Source organism: Myotis davidii, unplaced genomic scaffold (genome assembly GCF_000327345.1).
Source record: "Myotis davidii unplaced genomic scaffold, ASM32734v1 scaffold962, whole genome shotgun sequence".
Classification (NCBI taxonomy): Eukaryota; Metazoa; Chordata; class Mammalia; order Chiroptera; family Vespertilionidae; genus Myotis; species Myotis davidii.
The window spans coordinates 5745105-5760869 of NW_006295559.1; the positions used below are offsets into that span (position 1 = coordinate 5745105).

The 15765-nt window shown below is 42.2% G+C and overlaps 1 protein-coding gene across 5 annotated transcripts in view; it reads right to left on the reverse strand.

Annotated features, from left to right (window-relative positions):
* Window positions 1-13883: 13883 nt before the first annotated feature.
* The window catches only part of CPNE4 (copine 4), a 347198-nt gene continuing 345316 nt past the window's right edge, over window positions 13884-15765 (reverse strand). For all 5 annotated transcript variants that reach the window (XM_015568113.1, XM_006770195.2, XM_006770197.2 and 2 more), the window contains one exon: window positions 13884-15423. In XM_015568113.1, the coding sequence (XP_015423599.1) occupies window positions 15289-15423 (135 nt within the window). In that variant the 3' untranslated portion in view covers window positions 13884-15288. The remainder of the gene's footprint in view (window positions 15424-15765) is intronic.

Below are 15765 nucleotides of genomic sequence, written 5' to 3' on the forward strand. Positions count from 1 at the left end.
GGGATGGTTTGGTTCTGTTTGGGCCTCACCTGGGATGACTCAAAGACCAGGTGATGTCAGCCGGTGGGCGGGAGGGGGGGAGGGCGGGGGCTGAAATCATTTGAAGGCTCATTGGCTCTATACCCGGTGGATATGATACCTACCAGCCAGGACCTCAACTAGACTGTTTGCTGGAGCCCCTGGATGTAGTCTCTCCATGTGGCTGCTTGGGCTTCCCTACAACATGGTGGTTGGGTTCTAAGAACACGCACCTTAAGAGAACCGGGAAAAAGCTAGGTTACCTTTTAGGACCTAGCCTCACAAATCACATGGGATTACTTCACTTAAGGCACAAGCTGGCCCAGATTCAAGGAGAAGGAACATAAACCTACCTCCCAAGGTGAACATGGCAAAGTCACTTTGAAAGATGAGCACCTGGGATGGTTTCAGCCATCTTTAGACAATGTAGTTTGCCAGAAACACCACGTGTCTGTCCATGTGAAACCATGGAATTGCATCCAGGGAGCTGCAGGGGGTGACCAATTGCTGACCACCATGACAAACCTACCCTGTAAAACTGTTTCAGATTATGTCTGGTTGGTTTACAGGAAAGAAAATATTCCAGATTTTTTCTGCTTCCTAGTACAGCTTCTTGGTAAATAACTAGTATTTCTTTTATTTAAAGAGACAAAGGCCAGGCATGAAGGACTCTACATGCCCCCAAAGACTTGAATACATTCCAGCATGAGCAACCTATTCTGGGACAGGAGACTGACCATCAAACCAGATGAGCCAGTGACCTTGAGTGCCCTTCCAGCTGGGCTTGTGCAATTTTAGTGGCAAAGGAGTGGGCAGCCAAGGTAGGTTTAGAAGGAGGAGTGAGGGGCAAACTGCAAGGGGGCAGGGAGGGCACTGCCAGACTGCTCAGGAGTCAGGTATTGACAGTGATTCCTCCATCTGTGGCATTTAGACTCCAGCCAGCTTAGCAGGATCGTCATGGCAACTCGCCTGTCTGCGCTGCCGAGCTGACACAGGATTCCCTTAGTAACCAAAGAGCCCGGGAGATGGTGCTTAAAATAATCTTTTATGCCCAGGCAGAAATGTCTTCGCAGTTTTATTAACCATGAAGCATCATGGGGCATGGCTTTCACTCCCACTTTATTTCAAAATGGAACAAAATGGTTTTTTAAAGCAGGAATTTCCAACCAAGGGCCAAATGCTGTCTTCGCTCAGCAAAGCACACATCCCGCTGAAACAGATGCCTGAGAGGAGCTGCTGGTCACTATTATATAAATTACCTTCAAATAAACCAGCGATCTCTGCCCGAAATCACTTGGCTTCATCTAATCTCTTTTCTATTTCCTCTTGAGTCTCCTCTCCACCCTCCCCTCCTCCCTCAGCCAGCCTCTCAGTAGAGAAAATAGTTATGCTTGGCAAGAGTTTAACACTTGGGCCATTGAGCCAGAGAGATCTTTGCATCTGACACCATCCCTGCTCACAGCACTTCACCAATTTCCCCTCATTTCCAAGACTGCCTCCTCTATGAGGATCCCTCATCATCGCCCTGGCTGTTAATTCCTCTCCTTTCTTAGCACTTACCATATGAATATATGTTCTCACAGGGTATTATTCTTGTTTATTATAAGTAGCCAAAAGCCTCAAGTGTATAAACCATACCTTCTGGACAAGACTGCAAACTCTTTAGAGGTGGGGCAATCCAGTATAATATATTCCTTCAGCCCTTCTGGAAGCCCTACATTTCTACGAACTTCAGTAATACTTGGAAATTTTAGCAGTGATAGTTGCACAACTTTTAAATATACTACAGATCACTAATGTGTACATTTTGAAAGAAAAATTTTATGGTATTAAAGGTATATGGAAATCTGATTTGAAATATTGAGAGTAGCCAGAATGACCACACCAACAGGATGGGCAACCCCAGCACCAAAAGTTGTCTGAAAGCTCTGCACTTACGTTACCAAGTGTCTAACAGAAGGAAAGGGTTCTTCTGCCTTACTCACTGACTGGCTCCTTCTGCCTCCTCCTCCACCAACATCAGGAGAAGCTGAGGACTCCATACTCCCATGTGATTGGCTAGGAGGAGTCTGTTTTAGAAGTGGGAAGGTCTGGATTCAGATCCTGTCTCTGCTCCTATTTCTATGCACCTGGGTGTATCACTTGGTTTTTCTGAGTTTCCTCATCTGTAAGATATAATTTTATTATTTTTATTTTTTAAAATATATTTTTATTGATTTCAGAGAGGAATGGAGAAGGAGAGAGAGATATAAATATCAATGATGAGAGAATATCATTGATTGGCTGCCTCCTGCACGCTCCTTACTGGGGATTGAGCCCGTAACCCAGGCATGTGCCCTTGACCAGAATCAAACTTGGGACCCTTCATCCCTGAGCCAATGCTCTATCCACGGAGCCAAACTGGTTAGGGCTGTAAGATATGACTTTTTAAAAACCTCCATCACAAGGCAACAGCACAGATTAAATGAAATTATATAGATATAGACATCCTATATAATAAAAGTGTAATATGCCAATTAGACCTGATGTCCTTCCAGACGACCTTCCAGATGAAGCTGGGGCTGTGAGGGCTGCTGTGGTGGGTGGGAGCTGAGGGTGGCAGGGGCTGAGCCCTTTGCACGAATTTCATGCATCGGGCCTCTAGTAGATATATAAAGTGCTTTACACAGTTCTTAGCACATAGTAAGAACTAAAACATACTGGCTACTATTATTAATATTTATATAGACTTCCTGTTAGATATTATAGTAATTATGAAAAATCTTGATCTACACTTTTCTTCTGGATGCAATCATGCAAGATTCCTAATGAACTATTAGGAGATCTTTTTGTCTTTCTGTTGGCCTCTGGTGTCTTTTATGTCCATGTTTGCTGATCTGCTTTTAATACTAAAGAAGTACAACATACACAAGAGTAGTGTTTCCATTGTTTAAAAACATCATCATCTTCAACACCATGGACACCCATCAGGGAGCCAGGGCTGTTTTCTAGATAAGGTGTAGTAAGCTAAGCCCACTCCCCTCTCTTCCTTCCATCTCTTCATTTCTCCTTGAAATTCACAACCCTCAGCCCAGGAGCATGGAAGGGAGTGCCTAGTGTGTTCTGCAATCTTTGCCTTAAAGGAAAACAGTTACCTCTGAGTGAGTCAGTCATGATGGGAACAGTAATTTGTTCGAGAGAGCATGCCTTCTCTGGAAAAGAAATTGTTGCTAGACCATAACATTAGTCATAGAAGCAATGAGAATGCTCATAGTAAATTTACTTTGTGAGCCATTTATATAGTGTCTGCTACAATGTTAACTGTTTTGCAAATATTATTTCATTTAATCCTCACAACAATCTATGAGGAATGTACAATGGCCAGAGGGGTTGAGTAAATTGCCTATCTAGTAAACACCCCTAGTAAAGCCATATACCTGGCACAGTCTGGGTTAGAACCCAGGTCTCCTAATTCCCACCCCTATTTTTTCCACTCTACATGATGCTGAGCCTTTAGGTTTGCTGGGTTGGATGACTGAAAGCAGAAGTTATATATAAAATGTCTCCTTGCCTAAGCTATGGCCAGCAGGAAAGGGGAACAATGATCTTTAAAGTGAAATATCAACTGGATCAGAAGTGTCTGAGTGTAAAATGTCATGCTGAGTGGGCAAGTCCTTCTGCAAAAGGGAAGTTGGGAGTTGGTCATTCGACAAAATAAAATATATCAGAAATTGATTCTTAGGGAAATGGACTTTGTTACCTGAACTTGGCACTTTCTCCCATGAGCGCAGGGGACCGTCCCAGCACTGGGCAGCTGGGAGGCCTCAGGCAGTAGAAGGTGCTGGTTATAATGGATGCTTTCGTGGACTCTAAAGCACAATGGCTTTTTCTGAGGAGGACAGAGAGGCCAGCCTGTGGTTTAAGGAACTGTTCTCCCTCAAACTTTCCTCAGTACCCCCAACCCCAGTCTTCTGTAAAGAACACCTTAATCAAGATTTCCCTCCTGCTTCCAAAAATATGAAAGAGATTGTATCTTCATCTCTCCATTGTTTCATGCATAGATAGCTGAATTCTTATTCCAAATCCTGAAATGGAAAGTGCAGAGGGACCTCATTTAATGGGCAGGAAGGGAAATAGAAGTGGTGGATGCAGACTATGAGGAAGGGACACAGTGGGCTTCTTAGGTGGAGGAGAGGAGGGCGCTGCAATTGCCTGCCCTTTTGCTCTTTTCCTGCCGTGGCTCCTCGAATGATTTTATCCAGTCTAGAAACAGTTTATATCTCCTCTATTTCTTTTCCATTTCATGTTAGAAAGTGAAGTAGAGGTCAGTGAATGGGCAACATGCTCGTTTCATTCAACAAATATCCAAGCACCTTCTGTATTTCAAATCCCATGTGCCATGTGCTCTATATGTGCTAAATCCTACAGGGGAATTAAAAATAAACCTGTTTTCCACGGTCCTAAGGCAGAGTACTTACAATAAAATAATAGATAAATCATATTATATTAATTTGGATACTCCATTGGATAAACTTCAACTGGGTTGGTAGCTGAAAATTCCAGTAGTAGACCAAGCTTCAGGCAAGGCTGGATCCAGAGCCTGATTGAGGTCATGAACATGCTATCTCGTTCCTTTTCCTTTTTTGACCTCTTAGTCGTCTTTCCTCTGTTTTGTCTTCATTCCTGTGAGGTGGCAGGATGACTTCTAGCTCACACAGACTCATGTCCTCACAGTGTAGCAACATCAAAGGAAAGTTGCGCTCTCCTGAGAGCACCAACAAAAGTCCTGGGTTTGGGTTATTTGGCCTGGCCCAAACCATCTGCTTATCCCAGAGTCAGTTGTTTATCCCACAGTCAGTCTGTGGCAAGCACCATCAAATGCTAATGTTTTTTGCATTTTCCAGCTTATTTTAGTTATTTTTTATGTGTTTCATTGATTTATTTTTTAGAGAGAGGGATAGAGAGACAGAAGCATCAATGAGAGAGAAACATCACCGATTGTCTCCCGCACACCCGCTACTGGGGATTGAGCCCACAACCCAGGCATGAGCCCTGACCAGGAATCAAACCAGTGACCTCTTGGTTCCTGGCTTCATACTCACTGCTGAGCCTCCCTGGCTGGGTTCATTATTTGTTTAGTCATGCTGTTTTCTTCTAGACGACACAACTTACCCATCATGCTAAAAACAATGACTTAAAGAGACCCCTTAATATGCCAGACATTGAGCTCAACATTTTAAAGATATTATCTCCTTAAGTCCACACGAGGACTCAAAGAGATAGATGGTATTGTTTTCGCTTTATATGTGAGGAATCTGAGGGTCAGAGAAGGTAACTAAATTTATATTTTTTAGGGAAACATATTTCTGCCTGCTGCCAGAATTCTTGCCCATCCCCATCACGATCCTGCTTTCTTTGGGAGGGTCGGACCAGCTGGCCACCTATCTGTGCTGGCATGGATCAGTGCACATCCCCCAAATGAACTGAGGTCTGCAGAACCGCAGCTCAGCTCAGCGCATTCTGATCCCGAGGATATGAAATAAGGAGCCATGGACAGATGTGATGGTAATTTCCCGGCCGTGGCTGTACTTGGTGATGTTTTTAGTCACTTTCAATTCATTTGACTCATATTAAATGCTAAATGAATTAGTTTAGGTTAGAAAATTACCTTCCCAGCCTAATCCATCCCTCTGGGTATAAGTATTTTTAATACCCCACACTCCAGTCCATCTGGGTTTGACATTTGGCTCTCTGATGGCTTTCCATAATGCAGGGATTGCAATCCTAGGGACCCCGCAGGTTGTCAAGGACTTACCTTTGGGCTGTTAATGACTTCAGGAGGGCCTTATTTAGCATTTGTATATTACTTGGAAAAATTATTCAATATGCAAGAGGGAAGAGAGATCTTCCTTGTGAAATCTACTCTACCGGTTTGATGACCTGTGAAAGAATCGCCTTCCTTAGAAATCTTACCATGGCCATCAGGATTGGAGCCCTAACAGGGGAAATGGTGTTTGTCAATCTTAGAGTGACCCCTGCCACACTTGGGTTCCGTTTTCAATTTTACGAAAGTATATGTGTGCATGTAGGTACATATGTGCATGAAAGAAAAGGGCACTCCACATACTAGAAGAAACCAATGTATGAATCATTCTTTTTTAATTTCTAGAAATTCCTGGGTAAGACTAGAGAACATGACACTGTATTTACTTTCTGGGGAAAAGCATTTTTTGTCCTGTTAACAAGGCTGCAGTTTCAGGATTCTCTGATGCTCTCAGGACTCAGAAACACAGACAGGAATGAAATGGCAGCCTGTGTGTGTCCCTTCATGAATCCTTACGGGGCTTTTTTATTTTTAATATTTCTTTTTGTTATTGTTGTTGTTAATTATTACCCGAGGATATTTTTCCATTGATTTTTAGAGACAGTGGAAGGAAGGAACAGAGACACACAGAGAGAGAGAGACATCAATGTGAGAGAGACACATCAATTGGTTGCCTCCTGCATGCATCCTGACCAGGGCTGGGGATTGAGCCTACAACCTAGGTACATGCCCTTGATCAGAATCGAACCCGGGACTCTTCAGTCCGCAGGCTGATGCTCTATCCACTGAGCCAAAGCAGCTAGGGCCACACTGGGCTTTCACAATTAGAAACCATTGCAAGTTTAATTAGACAGGAAATGCATAGAAAACCTCAGTGTTCTTGGGTAAACTTCAGAATTATATTATCCACTCTAAACACCCAAAAAGGTCAGAGTCCCAGGCCCACGTACAAGTCACAATATTTCTTTGCTGTGCTCTGCTTAACTGCAATGGCAAAAGAATCTTAAAGTCACAGTCTGCACATATATTCATTAGCTCTTTCCTTCACCTTCTTTATCTACCTGCAATCATGCCAACATTAAAAATTGTTTTAGTAAAATAATAATGTCACCATCTGAGGAAGGCTAAGGTGTGTTTTGACCCTGAATAAGAAAGGAGGATGGTATTGTGGGGATAAATGTGTGCTGTTGCTGGCAAACATGAAATTTTTGTAAGCATTTAATAGTGTTTTTTTCCCCTCCTCCTAGGAGTTCTTACATTAATGATATATCTTATAACCCAGAACTTCTTAGAGCAAGCAAGGTATCTAGTGTTTGTTTTTTATTCAACATTCAAGCATTTTAAAATATTTCTTTGTTATTTTTGTTTTCCAACTCACCATGAAGTAAATAAAACATGAGGCTAGAAGTAGCTTCAGGAGGATCCCCAACGGTATAAGCTCAGCATAAAATAATCTATTTTGCAGAGTTGGAACCTAGCCAACTGCTCAGCTTGCTACCTGCTAAAAACATCTCTACAGCAACCACATTCCCCAGCAATGGCACCCTCCAGCTTCTGCCTAGTGGAGAGCAGATCTCATTCGCAATCCCACTTGTGCGTGTTTCTAGGTGTATGTGTGTAAGTGTGATGTGTTGACACAGAAAGAGATTATCCTATTTTATTGATTCTAAGATGCATATTTTTCTACATTTTAGCATTGTTTAAATCATGATGAAGCTCACAACTGACTGTGCAATAGTGTAATTGTGTGTTTCTTTTCTTTCTTTATAAGGAGTACATACAACAATGGTGCATCTTAAAATCAATGGCATCTTAGATTCTATGTCAGTTAAATTTTGTAGAATATTTAAGGAGCTGTGAGCAATCACTAATCCTACATAGGATCCTTCCACGTTTGTGTGTATTAGGAGAGAAAGAAAAACAAATAGAAAATAAGTCATTGCCATAGGACTCCCATTTTGTTAAACAAGGTATCTAATATTAAGTGTAGTTCTCTCGCATTAAAATTTCCTTTGTTCAGTTCAAACATTCAGGAAATCTTTGTTAAGCACTATTGTCTGTTCTTGTCTGTCCTTTGGAGAATTAAGCATGGGAGCTGTGTCCATGGTGCCTGCAGGGAGTGGGGGCTGGCATATAATTTAAACTTTAAATTTTAAAGAAAAAGGCAGCAGTCCAGAAGTGTGTTAATAAGAGAGGAGAGGGAGGAGGTGATCAGCAGAAGCACCTGGAGCCAAGTCCAAAGTGAGAAGTGAGGATGGGAGGGGTCCCTGTGAGCGACTGGATTGCCTGCTAATCACATAAACTGGGTCTCTGAACATTTGGGGTTTTTAAAAATTGTGGGGAAATTCATGCAAAATAACATACAATTCACCACTTTAAAGTGGACAATTCAGTGACAGTCCATACACGCACAACGTGGTGAACCACCATCTCTATTTCGTTCCAAAACATTGCATCAACTCTATTCTCTTGGGGTTTCTAATGAAAGGCTGGAAAATTTGGGGAGGTATCTGGATTATGTAACTGTATTACATAAACCCTAAGACACTGGCCGCATTCTCTTGTGTGAAAAGTTTGTTGTACTTAATGGTGTTTGCCCCGAAAGCTCTGTGTGAAGTTGAGAATTTCGGTGCAATGGAGGTTAACACACCAGAATCTGATTTGCACTGAGCAGCCGCGGTTCTCAGAAGACTTCAGGGAGGTTCCATCACAGCCCTGGCTCCCTCCCACCAGAAGGGCACCTCCTCGTACCCATCTTTTCCTGCAAGCTCTCATCACGTACTGAGCGCCCGAAACAGGGCCCCGGAGTACCGAGGTGAGGCAGGGCTCTGCTTTCTGGAAGAGACCTGGGGTCCTGGGAAGGGCCACCGCGCTTCTGCTTTCCAGTATTTAAGAACATTTGCACGAGGAAGTTCTTCGCGTATATCTTAAACATTAAGGCATGGAAGATGTGTCGAACAGTGATTTCAACTGTTTTCATCTCACGGCACACATAAACTATGGCTAAGATTCTGCAGCACACCAAAAAAGTTTTTTTTGCTGATCCAACAACAACAACAGGTATAATTGTGATTCATTGACATTGAACGGCTACTGTTGTATAGACTGTTATTTTTTAAAATTTGACAATCTAAGGGAAAGAAGTCAGTGCCCCTGACTAAAATGTCAGGTATCGCATGTTTTTTTGTTTTTTGTTTTTTGGTATTGCATGTTTTAAAAATTCTCGCAGCACACTGGTTGAAAATCACTGTCTAACAGGATTACAGAGTCTTAAGTATCAAAGGGCAGCTCTAGGCTGTGAGCGCCTCTGGGAGCAGAGACCATGTATTTTCCCTTCTGCCTCTTTCATTCCTAGCTCCCACACCACCCTCCCCACCCCTCTGCCTGGTGCAGGGTTGGTACTTACCAAGTGCCGGGGAAGACCGAAAAAGGCAGATATCCAAACAGCCTGAGGCGAAGCTCTCCTGGGCAGAGGTTTGAAATCAGCAGTAAACTCTAGACTACAGTAAACCCTAGACTTTGCGGACCTCGATTTAATGGACTTTAGATTTAACAGACAAAATTTCTGGTCCGTGTGTCATTTGTGAAAGTGAATACCCTGTTAATTTAAAAATACTTTTAACCAAGATTTGCTTATAATGAAATTAACAGGTTTTTCTTTGTTATTAATTCACTGTTATTTTTAACATTTTAGCGAATAGGCCATATGTTGGAGGAAACACTGTAGTAATTTCACCAACATAAATAAATATTACATAGCCACATCTATTCTAAGTATTTAAATCCAAGAGTCACCGCTGGCAATGTTCAGCCACTGTTTAGCACGTGATCACACCGCAGCGTGCACTCGGTAATTGGTTCTTTTGTCACGTGGCTGACTTTCTGCAGGAGTCTTAACACGTGCTGGTCAGCCGATGTTCACACGTGCACTAAGCTAAACATGCCCCAGCCGTGTGCAGCTGTTTACTGGAGGTAACTGATGAATTCACTCATTTACTAGACCCATTCAGTATAAAATCATCGTAATACATATAGAAAATTTTCCTGTGAAATTAAACTTCATACATACTTGATTTTAATTGCACAAAAGTGTCTACAGGTAAACTAATTTATCAATTTTTTAACACATGCATTTGGAAAACCTACTTTGTTATATAACAGACTTTTGGCTTTAACAGACGCCTCCTCGCTCGAGTTAGTCTGTTACATTGCACCCCTCCTTGACCAGCTTCTGTCTCCATGGGCAGCCCTCTTACAGTACTGAAACACCCCACATTTCCTTTTCGAACCATCTGGCAATATCCTTCATCCCACTGTGGTAGACAGAGGGCTCCTCCAACATGTCCGTGCCCTTATCCCTGGAACCTATAAGCATGTTATGTCACATGACACCAGGGACTTTGCAGATGTAATTAAGGTGATACAACTTAGGATAGTGAATCCGGGGTTATCTGGATGGTCCCATCTAACCACATGTACCCGTACAAGCAGAGAACTTCTGGCTGGAGTCAGAGATGCGGGAGAAGTCAGAGAGATTCAATGACTGAGGGGCACTTGACGCACAAGTGCAGGAGGGGGCCACGGGGAAAACACAAGAAGAAATGTGCAAAGTCTCTAAGAGTAAAGACTGCCCCCACCACCTTCCCAGCTGACAGCCAGCGAGGAGATGGGACCTCAGTTCTATAGTTTCAACCAACAGCCTGAGGGAGCCGGGAAGCAGATTCTTTGGGGAGCCTTGGGTAAGGAAGGCTGTTCGGCTGATGTCACGATTCCACCCTCAGGAGGCTGAAAGGACCCAGCTGAGTCTCCCTGGACTTGTGACTGACAGCAAAACTGTGATGATAAAGTGTGGTCTGAAGCCACGATGTGGGGATTTGTGATGCGGAGACAGTGAACCCGTGCACCCTCTGCCGGGTGGTCTAGAGCAAGCAGTTCCAAGCGTGGCTCCCAAAGGTCCTGAACCTTTCAAGGAGTCTACGAGGTAAAAACACAAAGCTGTCACTTGCCTGTGTCACTGGGCTGACGTTTGCACTAATGGTGCAAAAGCAATGGTGGGTCAGACTGCTGGAGTCTCCACTGCCTTTCAGAAGGTGGCACCAGCGGTCATTTATTTCTCACTGTCACCCCCTCGCAGGAAATGACACGCAGTGTCACCTAAGGGTGTTCTTGGTAGAGCAGAACAATTATACATGTTGTTAAATCTTGGCTCTCACGCCTTTTTCAGAGGCTGGGTGACAAGGTGCAAAACACCCAGAAAGTGCCTCTGCTGGTTCCAGCTGAGATGGTGGCCTCCAGGAAACGTCTATGTGCCCAAGTTAGCTGGTTCTCCTCCCCCCCCCCCCCACACCCCATTTCTACTTGACAAGAAGACAGATAAACAAGTTATTCAGATGTGTATTTAGGAGATATTTTCTTGAAAATGAAGTCGAGCCTGTCACTTCAAGCAAAACAACTGACAGTGTTTGTTGCCAAGGATAACACTTGAGTTTTCTAACAAACGAGAAGTTTGGAAAACCTGAATCTGCCACCTTCATGTGACAGATTCTCAATACTTCAAGACTGTGTGGTGAGGTTGGCAGTGATATTAAACAGCAAAAATGTGATGTTTCTTATATTGTAAAGCAAAGTGTATGAGCATTTAGAATATCTGAATAACTGAGTGGATCAACATTTTCCAAACGACCAGTGCATAATATTATAGAGTCATGCATGGCAAAAGAACCATTGAAAATGCCAGGAAAGGTTTACTGATATGATTGCATATTTCTAAAGCTAAGCTTTAAGAAACTACCCCTTCTTAACTTTTGGTGTGGTAAAAAGAATAAGCACAGTTATCTAAGAAAGCTAAAAATACTCCTCCTCTTATCAGCTATGTTGCCATGTGAGGCTAGATTTTTTTTTTCATTGTACTTCAACCAAAACATCATTTCACAATAGGTTGAATGCAGAGGCAGCTATGAGAATCCAGCTGTCTTTTATTAAGCAAGACACACTGAACTTCTCGATCTCAGTATTTTTTTTGGTTTTGAACATTTAGATTTAAAAAGTTATTTTTATTTTTTAATTAAACTTATTGAGGTGACATGGGTTAATAGGATCATATAGTTTTCAGGTGGAAAAATATAGTTTTTTAAAATAAAAAATATTTTATTTATGTTAACACATTATGGGTTTATCATTGTTATTTAAATAAACTGGTAATATGTTACATTTGCAGTTTCAGTTTCTAATACAAGTATCAATAGACATATACCACAGACATAAAATCTGTGTTGTCCTCAAGAATTTAGTCTATGGTATCTATTGAAGCCTAGTGGTGGGCAGGCCATGGATATAGTAAGTCAGTGGTTCCAAATTTGCACTCCAGAGCTAATGTAAGCCCAGAGATATTTTTCATTTTGTAGTGTCTACAACATTTGTAGTGTCTACAAACTGTTTAATTTTGAATGAGTTTTCCATATTTACAAATTGGTGGGTTTTGTGACAAATATCAGATTATTCAATTCTCTTGAAAAATAGGATGAACTGTCTGCATTGGGCCCACATTTGTGCATGACCCCTGGAGCTGGGTGGCAGCTGCCTTCTTTTGGGCACACACTTTCCAGTTTCCCTCCCTCCTCACCACACTCTACTCTTCGTGTCCCTTTGTTTGAACCTGTTCCTCCTCGGATGTTCACATGGCTTGCTCAGCTCCTGGGAGCGTCTGTATTGGGGATGTCCGATCTACATGGCCTCTTTGGTGGCAAGAAGCTGGGAAGACCTAGTTGTATCCTGAGACTCTTCTACAACTCCCAGGGGGACGCTGTACATCACAACATGCCAAGACCCACAAGAAAAAGCTGATATCACCAGACGAGAAGAAATTTCTGAAATAAAGGCAAAGGTCATATTTTAAGTCACATTCTCTCAAATCTCTTAAGAATCTGCTGCTTGATACCGCAATGGATGGATATAGTACCATCAACTATATACAAAATGAGTATGAGCTCAGGAGCCACAGTGTCTATGCCTTTTAATAGCTGTGTGACCTTAGGTTAGTTACCCAACCTCTCTGTGTCTTAGTTTCCTTATCTGCAAAATGAGGCTACGACTACTACCTTCCTTTTAGGGCTGTTGGGAGGATTAAATGAGATAGTATGTGACAAGCATTTAAAACAGTGGATGGCATACAGTAAGCCCTTATTTTTATTATTCTTTTGAGCTGGGGTTCGGTCTGGCTATGAAAAAGGTGGTCAACTCTCATAAGGTTCTGCTAGGCAAACTGAACTCTGTCTCTGTCACTCCCTCTCACAGATCCCAGAAAGTCCTGACATGAATGTAACAGATCTCAACAGATATTTGAGGATGGCATGGTACATCATTTTGATTGACAGCCACAGTCACTCAATCTACTTGTTAAAACAGCGATTGCTCATGAGGCATATAAATAAGTCCATTCATTCATTCATTCATTCATGCATTCATTCATTTGATTAGTCATCTCTTTATTCATTAAATATCTATTGAGTGCTTACTTTGTTCCAGGCACACAGACAAAGAAACTCCTGTCCTGGTTTGGGGCTAGAGAAACAACTGCCAGATATTTCTGTAGGACAGAACCTAAATATTGTCTATTAAGAACAATGATCCATGTTTTTTGGGACCATGAAAGAGCTTGTCCTAATGAAGAGCTTGCCCTTCATAAAATAAATCGCCGGTAAAAAAAAAAAAAAAAAAAAAAAGCCTTGAAAAGAGAAACAAGACCATAACTCTTAAAAAAAATTCTGTAAGTACCCAATTTATTCATAAAACAATACAGTTTAAATATTTATGATTTTTTTTTTCAGTCATACATTTTCCCCATCATTCCCAAAATGTTGTGCATTTGGCTGACATGTATTTGCAAGGTTAGAATCTATAATTATAACACTGGAAATGATACAAAGTCTATTTGATTTGCTTGTTAATAGGTCCCCCCCCTCAACAAACAAACAACATACAGATCTATTTCACCTTGCGATTTACTTCTCTATCTCGCTGACCATCTTGTGCCTTTTATGCTGCAAAACAATTGTTCATTTCCCTGTGAGAAGATTATATAAGTGAGACATTCATTCTTCTGGTTCAAAACTGGCCATTTTATATCAAAACAAAACACCACCACCTAAAACAATGATCCTAGGCATTTCTGCTGATCAAGTTTGCTCTCAGGAGTGATTAAAAAGAGGCAAAAAGAAACCCCACACTCAGCTTAAAAATCAACTCGGTGGGCCACATTTCTGGGGAGCGACACCGCACAGCCCCTTGCCACGGCCAAGTCTCCATTGTCACGGTTCTACTGAAGACTTTTCGAGGTCATTCTTTGGGGTTGATGTAAACATGGCATCATTCATGCAAGGAGAGAGATGCCTCCTTTAAGAGGGTAGGAGCCGGCCAGGGGAATACTCCCTCATCTGTTTAAGGAAGAGGTGGGACTACAAAGCAGTGAGGCTGATGTGGGGTGTGCAGCTTCTGGAATCAGTCTCACTACTTTCTACTCCCTCCTCAGAGACAGGCAACCTTTGTGCTACTGATGGGGAAGAGGTGCCATTCTCAAGCAGACTAGGGTCCGCCCTGGTTCAGATGGTCTCTACAATCACACCCTAAAGTCCAGAACCTCAGTACTCTCAGTGCAATATGAGGACTGCACTGGCATGCCCTGAGACAAGCATGTCAAACTCGCGGCCTGTGGGCCGCATGCCTCGTTTATTTAGCCCGTGTTAGCCTTGGAGTTTGACATGCTTGCCCTGGGACCTTGTCAGAGCGGCAGAATCTTGGGCCTATGCATACCTATGGCATCATGGTCCCAATTTTGGCAAGATCCCCAGCAAAGTGTGAGAGGTGCTGGGCTAAGTTCCCAGACCCCCCATCAAGAAGACTACTCCTAGGTGACTACGTCTCTTCATCAGCAGAGAGACCATTCTCAGCAGGGATGAATTATAGATAACAACTGCAAAAACAGTGTGGGCGTTGTGTTTTGTTTTATTTTGTTTTTTAAACATGCAAAATACAGTCCATGCATCTACCATTTTGAAAAGTCTCTCATCCTGTAGCAGATAAAACCAAATATGTTTTGGCTATCAACGTTCAGTAGTTGTTTCAAAATGCTTTACAGTGTAAAGATAATAAGAAATTTAGCAAAATTTCAACAAACCTGTATAAAAAACAGATACAGATACCATTTTATTTCAAGTCGACATGCTGTAATGTAAAGAGTAAGTTGAAATTATTTGTGTGTCTTTGTAAAAAGTCTTTAACAATACAGGGCTTACCAGATCCAGGCCTTAGGGCTACACATGCAAAAAAGAAAAAAAATGGCCAGTTAGTTAAAAATCACCAAAACGTGCTAGTTTTTTTTTAAATGTGTGGCTTTTTAAAGTACAGGAGCAGTAGAAGTAGTAAGTAGTAGCAGGAGTAGTATTTCGGAACTCTGTAAAAGTGCGTGGAGTTCATGGTGCTAGTGTCCTGGAAGACTCATACATTTCTGATGAACATTTTGGCTTAATCCCTTTGCCGTTGTAATAGTCCACGACTTGGTTTGGGACTTCAGCCAACACGCTCTTTGCCAGGGCAGCTGGAGATGCCTGCAGGGAAGAAGAAATCACCATGACTTTGGCAGCTGGCCAGAGGAAGCTGAGAATCAGCCTCAAAGGCTTGAGTCCTGTTCTGAGCAGCTAGTCTCTCTCATTCATTCATTCATTCATTCATTCATTCAGCATTTGACAAGGGCCTCCAAGCAAGAGTTGTCAGGTTGTTGGAACCTGAGCCATGAACTCCGTAATTTTATTTTTGCATGCCTGTCTCAAAATATCAAACTATTCACATCTGAAATATGGGTGAAAATCAGGTGGCAGAATGAACTGTCTTACACTTTTGTTTCTATTTATATTCAATTCTAGACACTTACTTATGTTCCAGGCACTGTG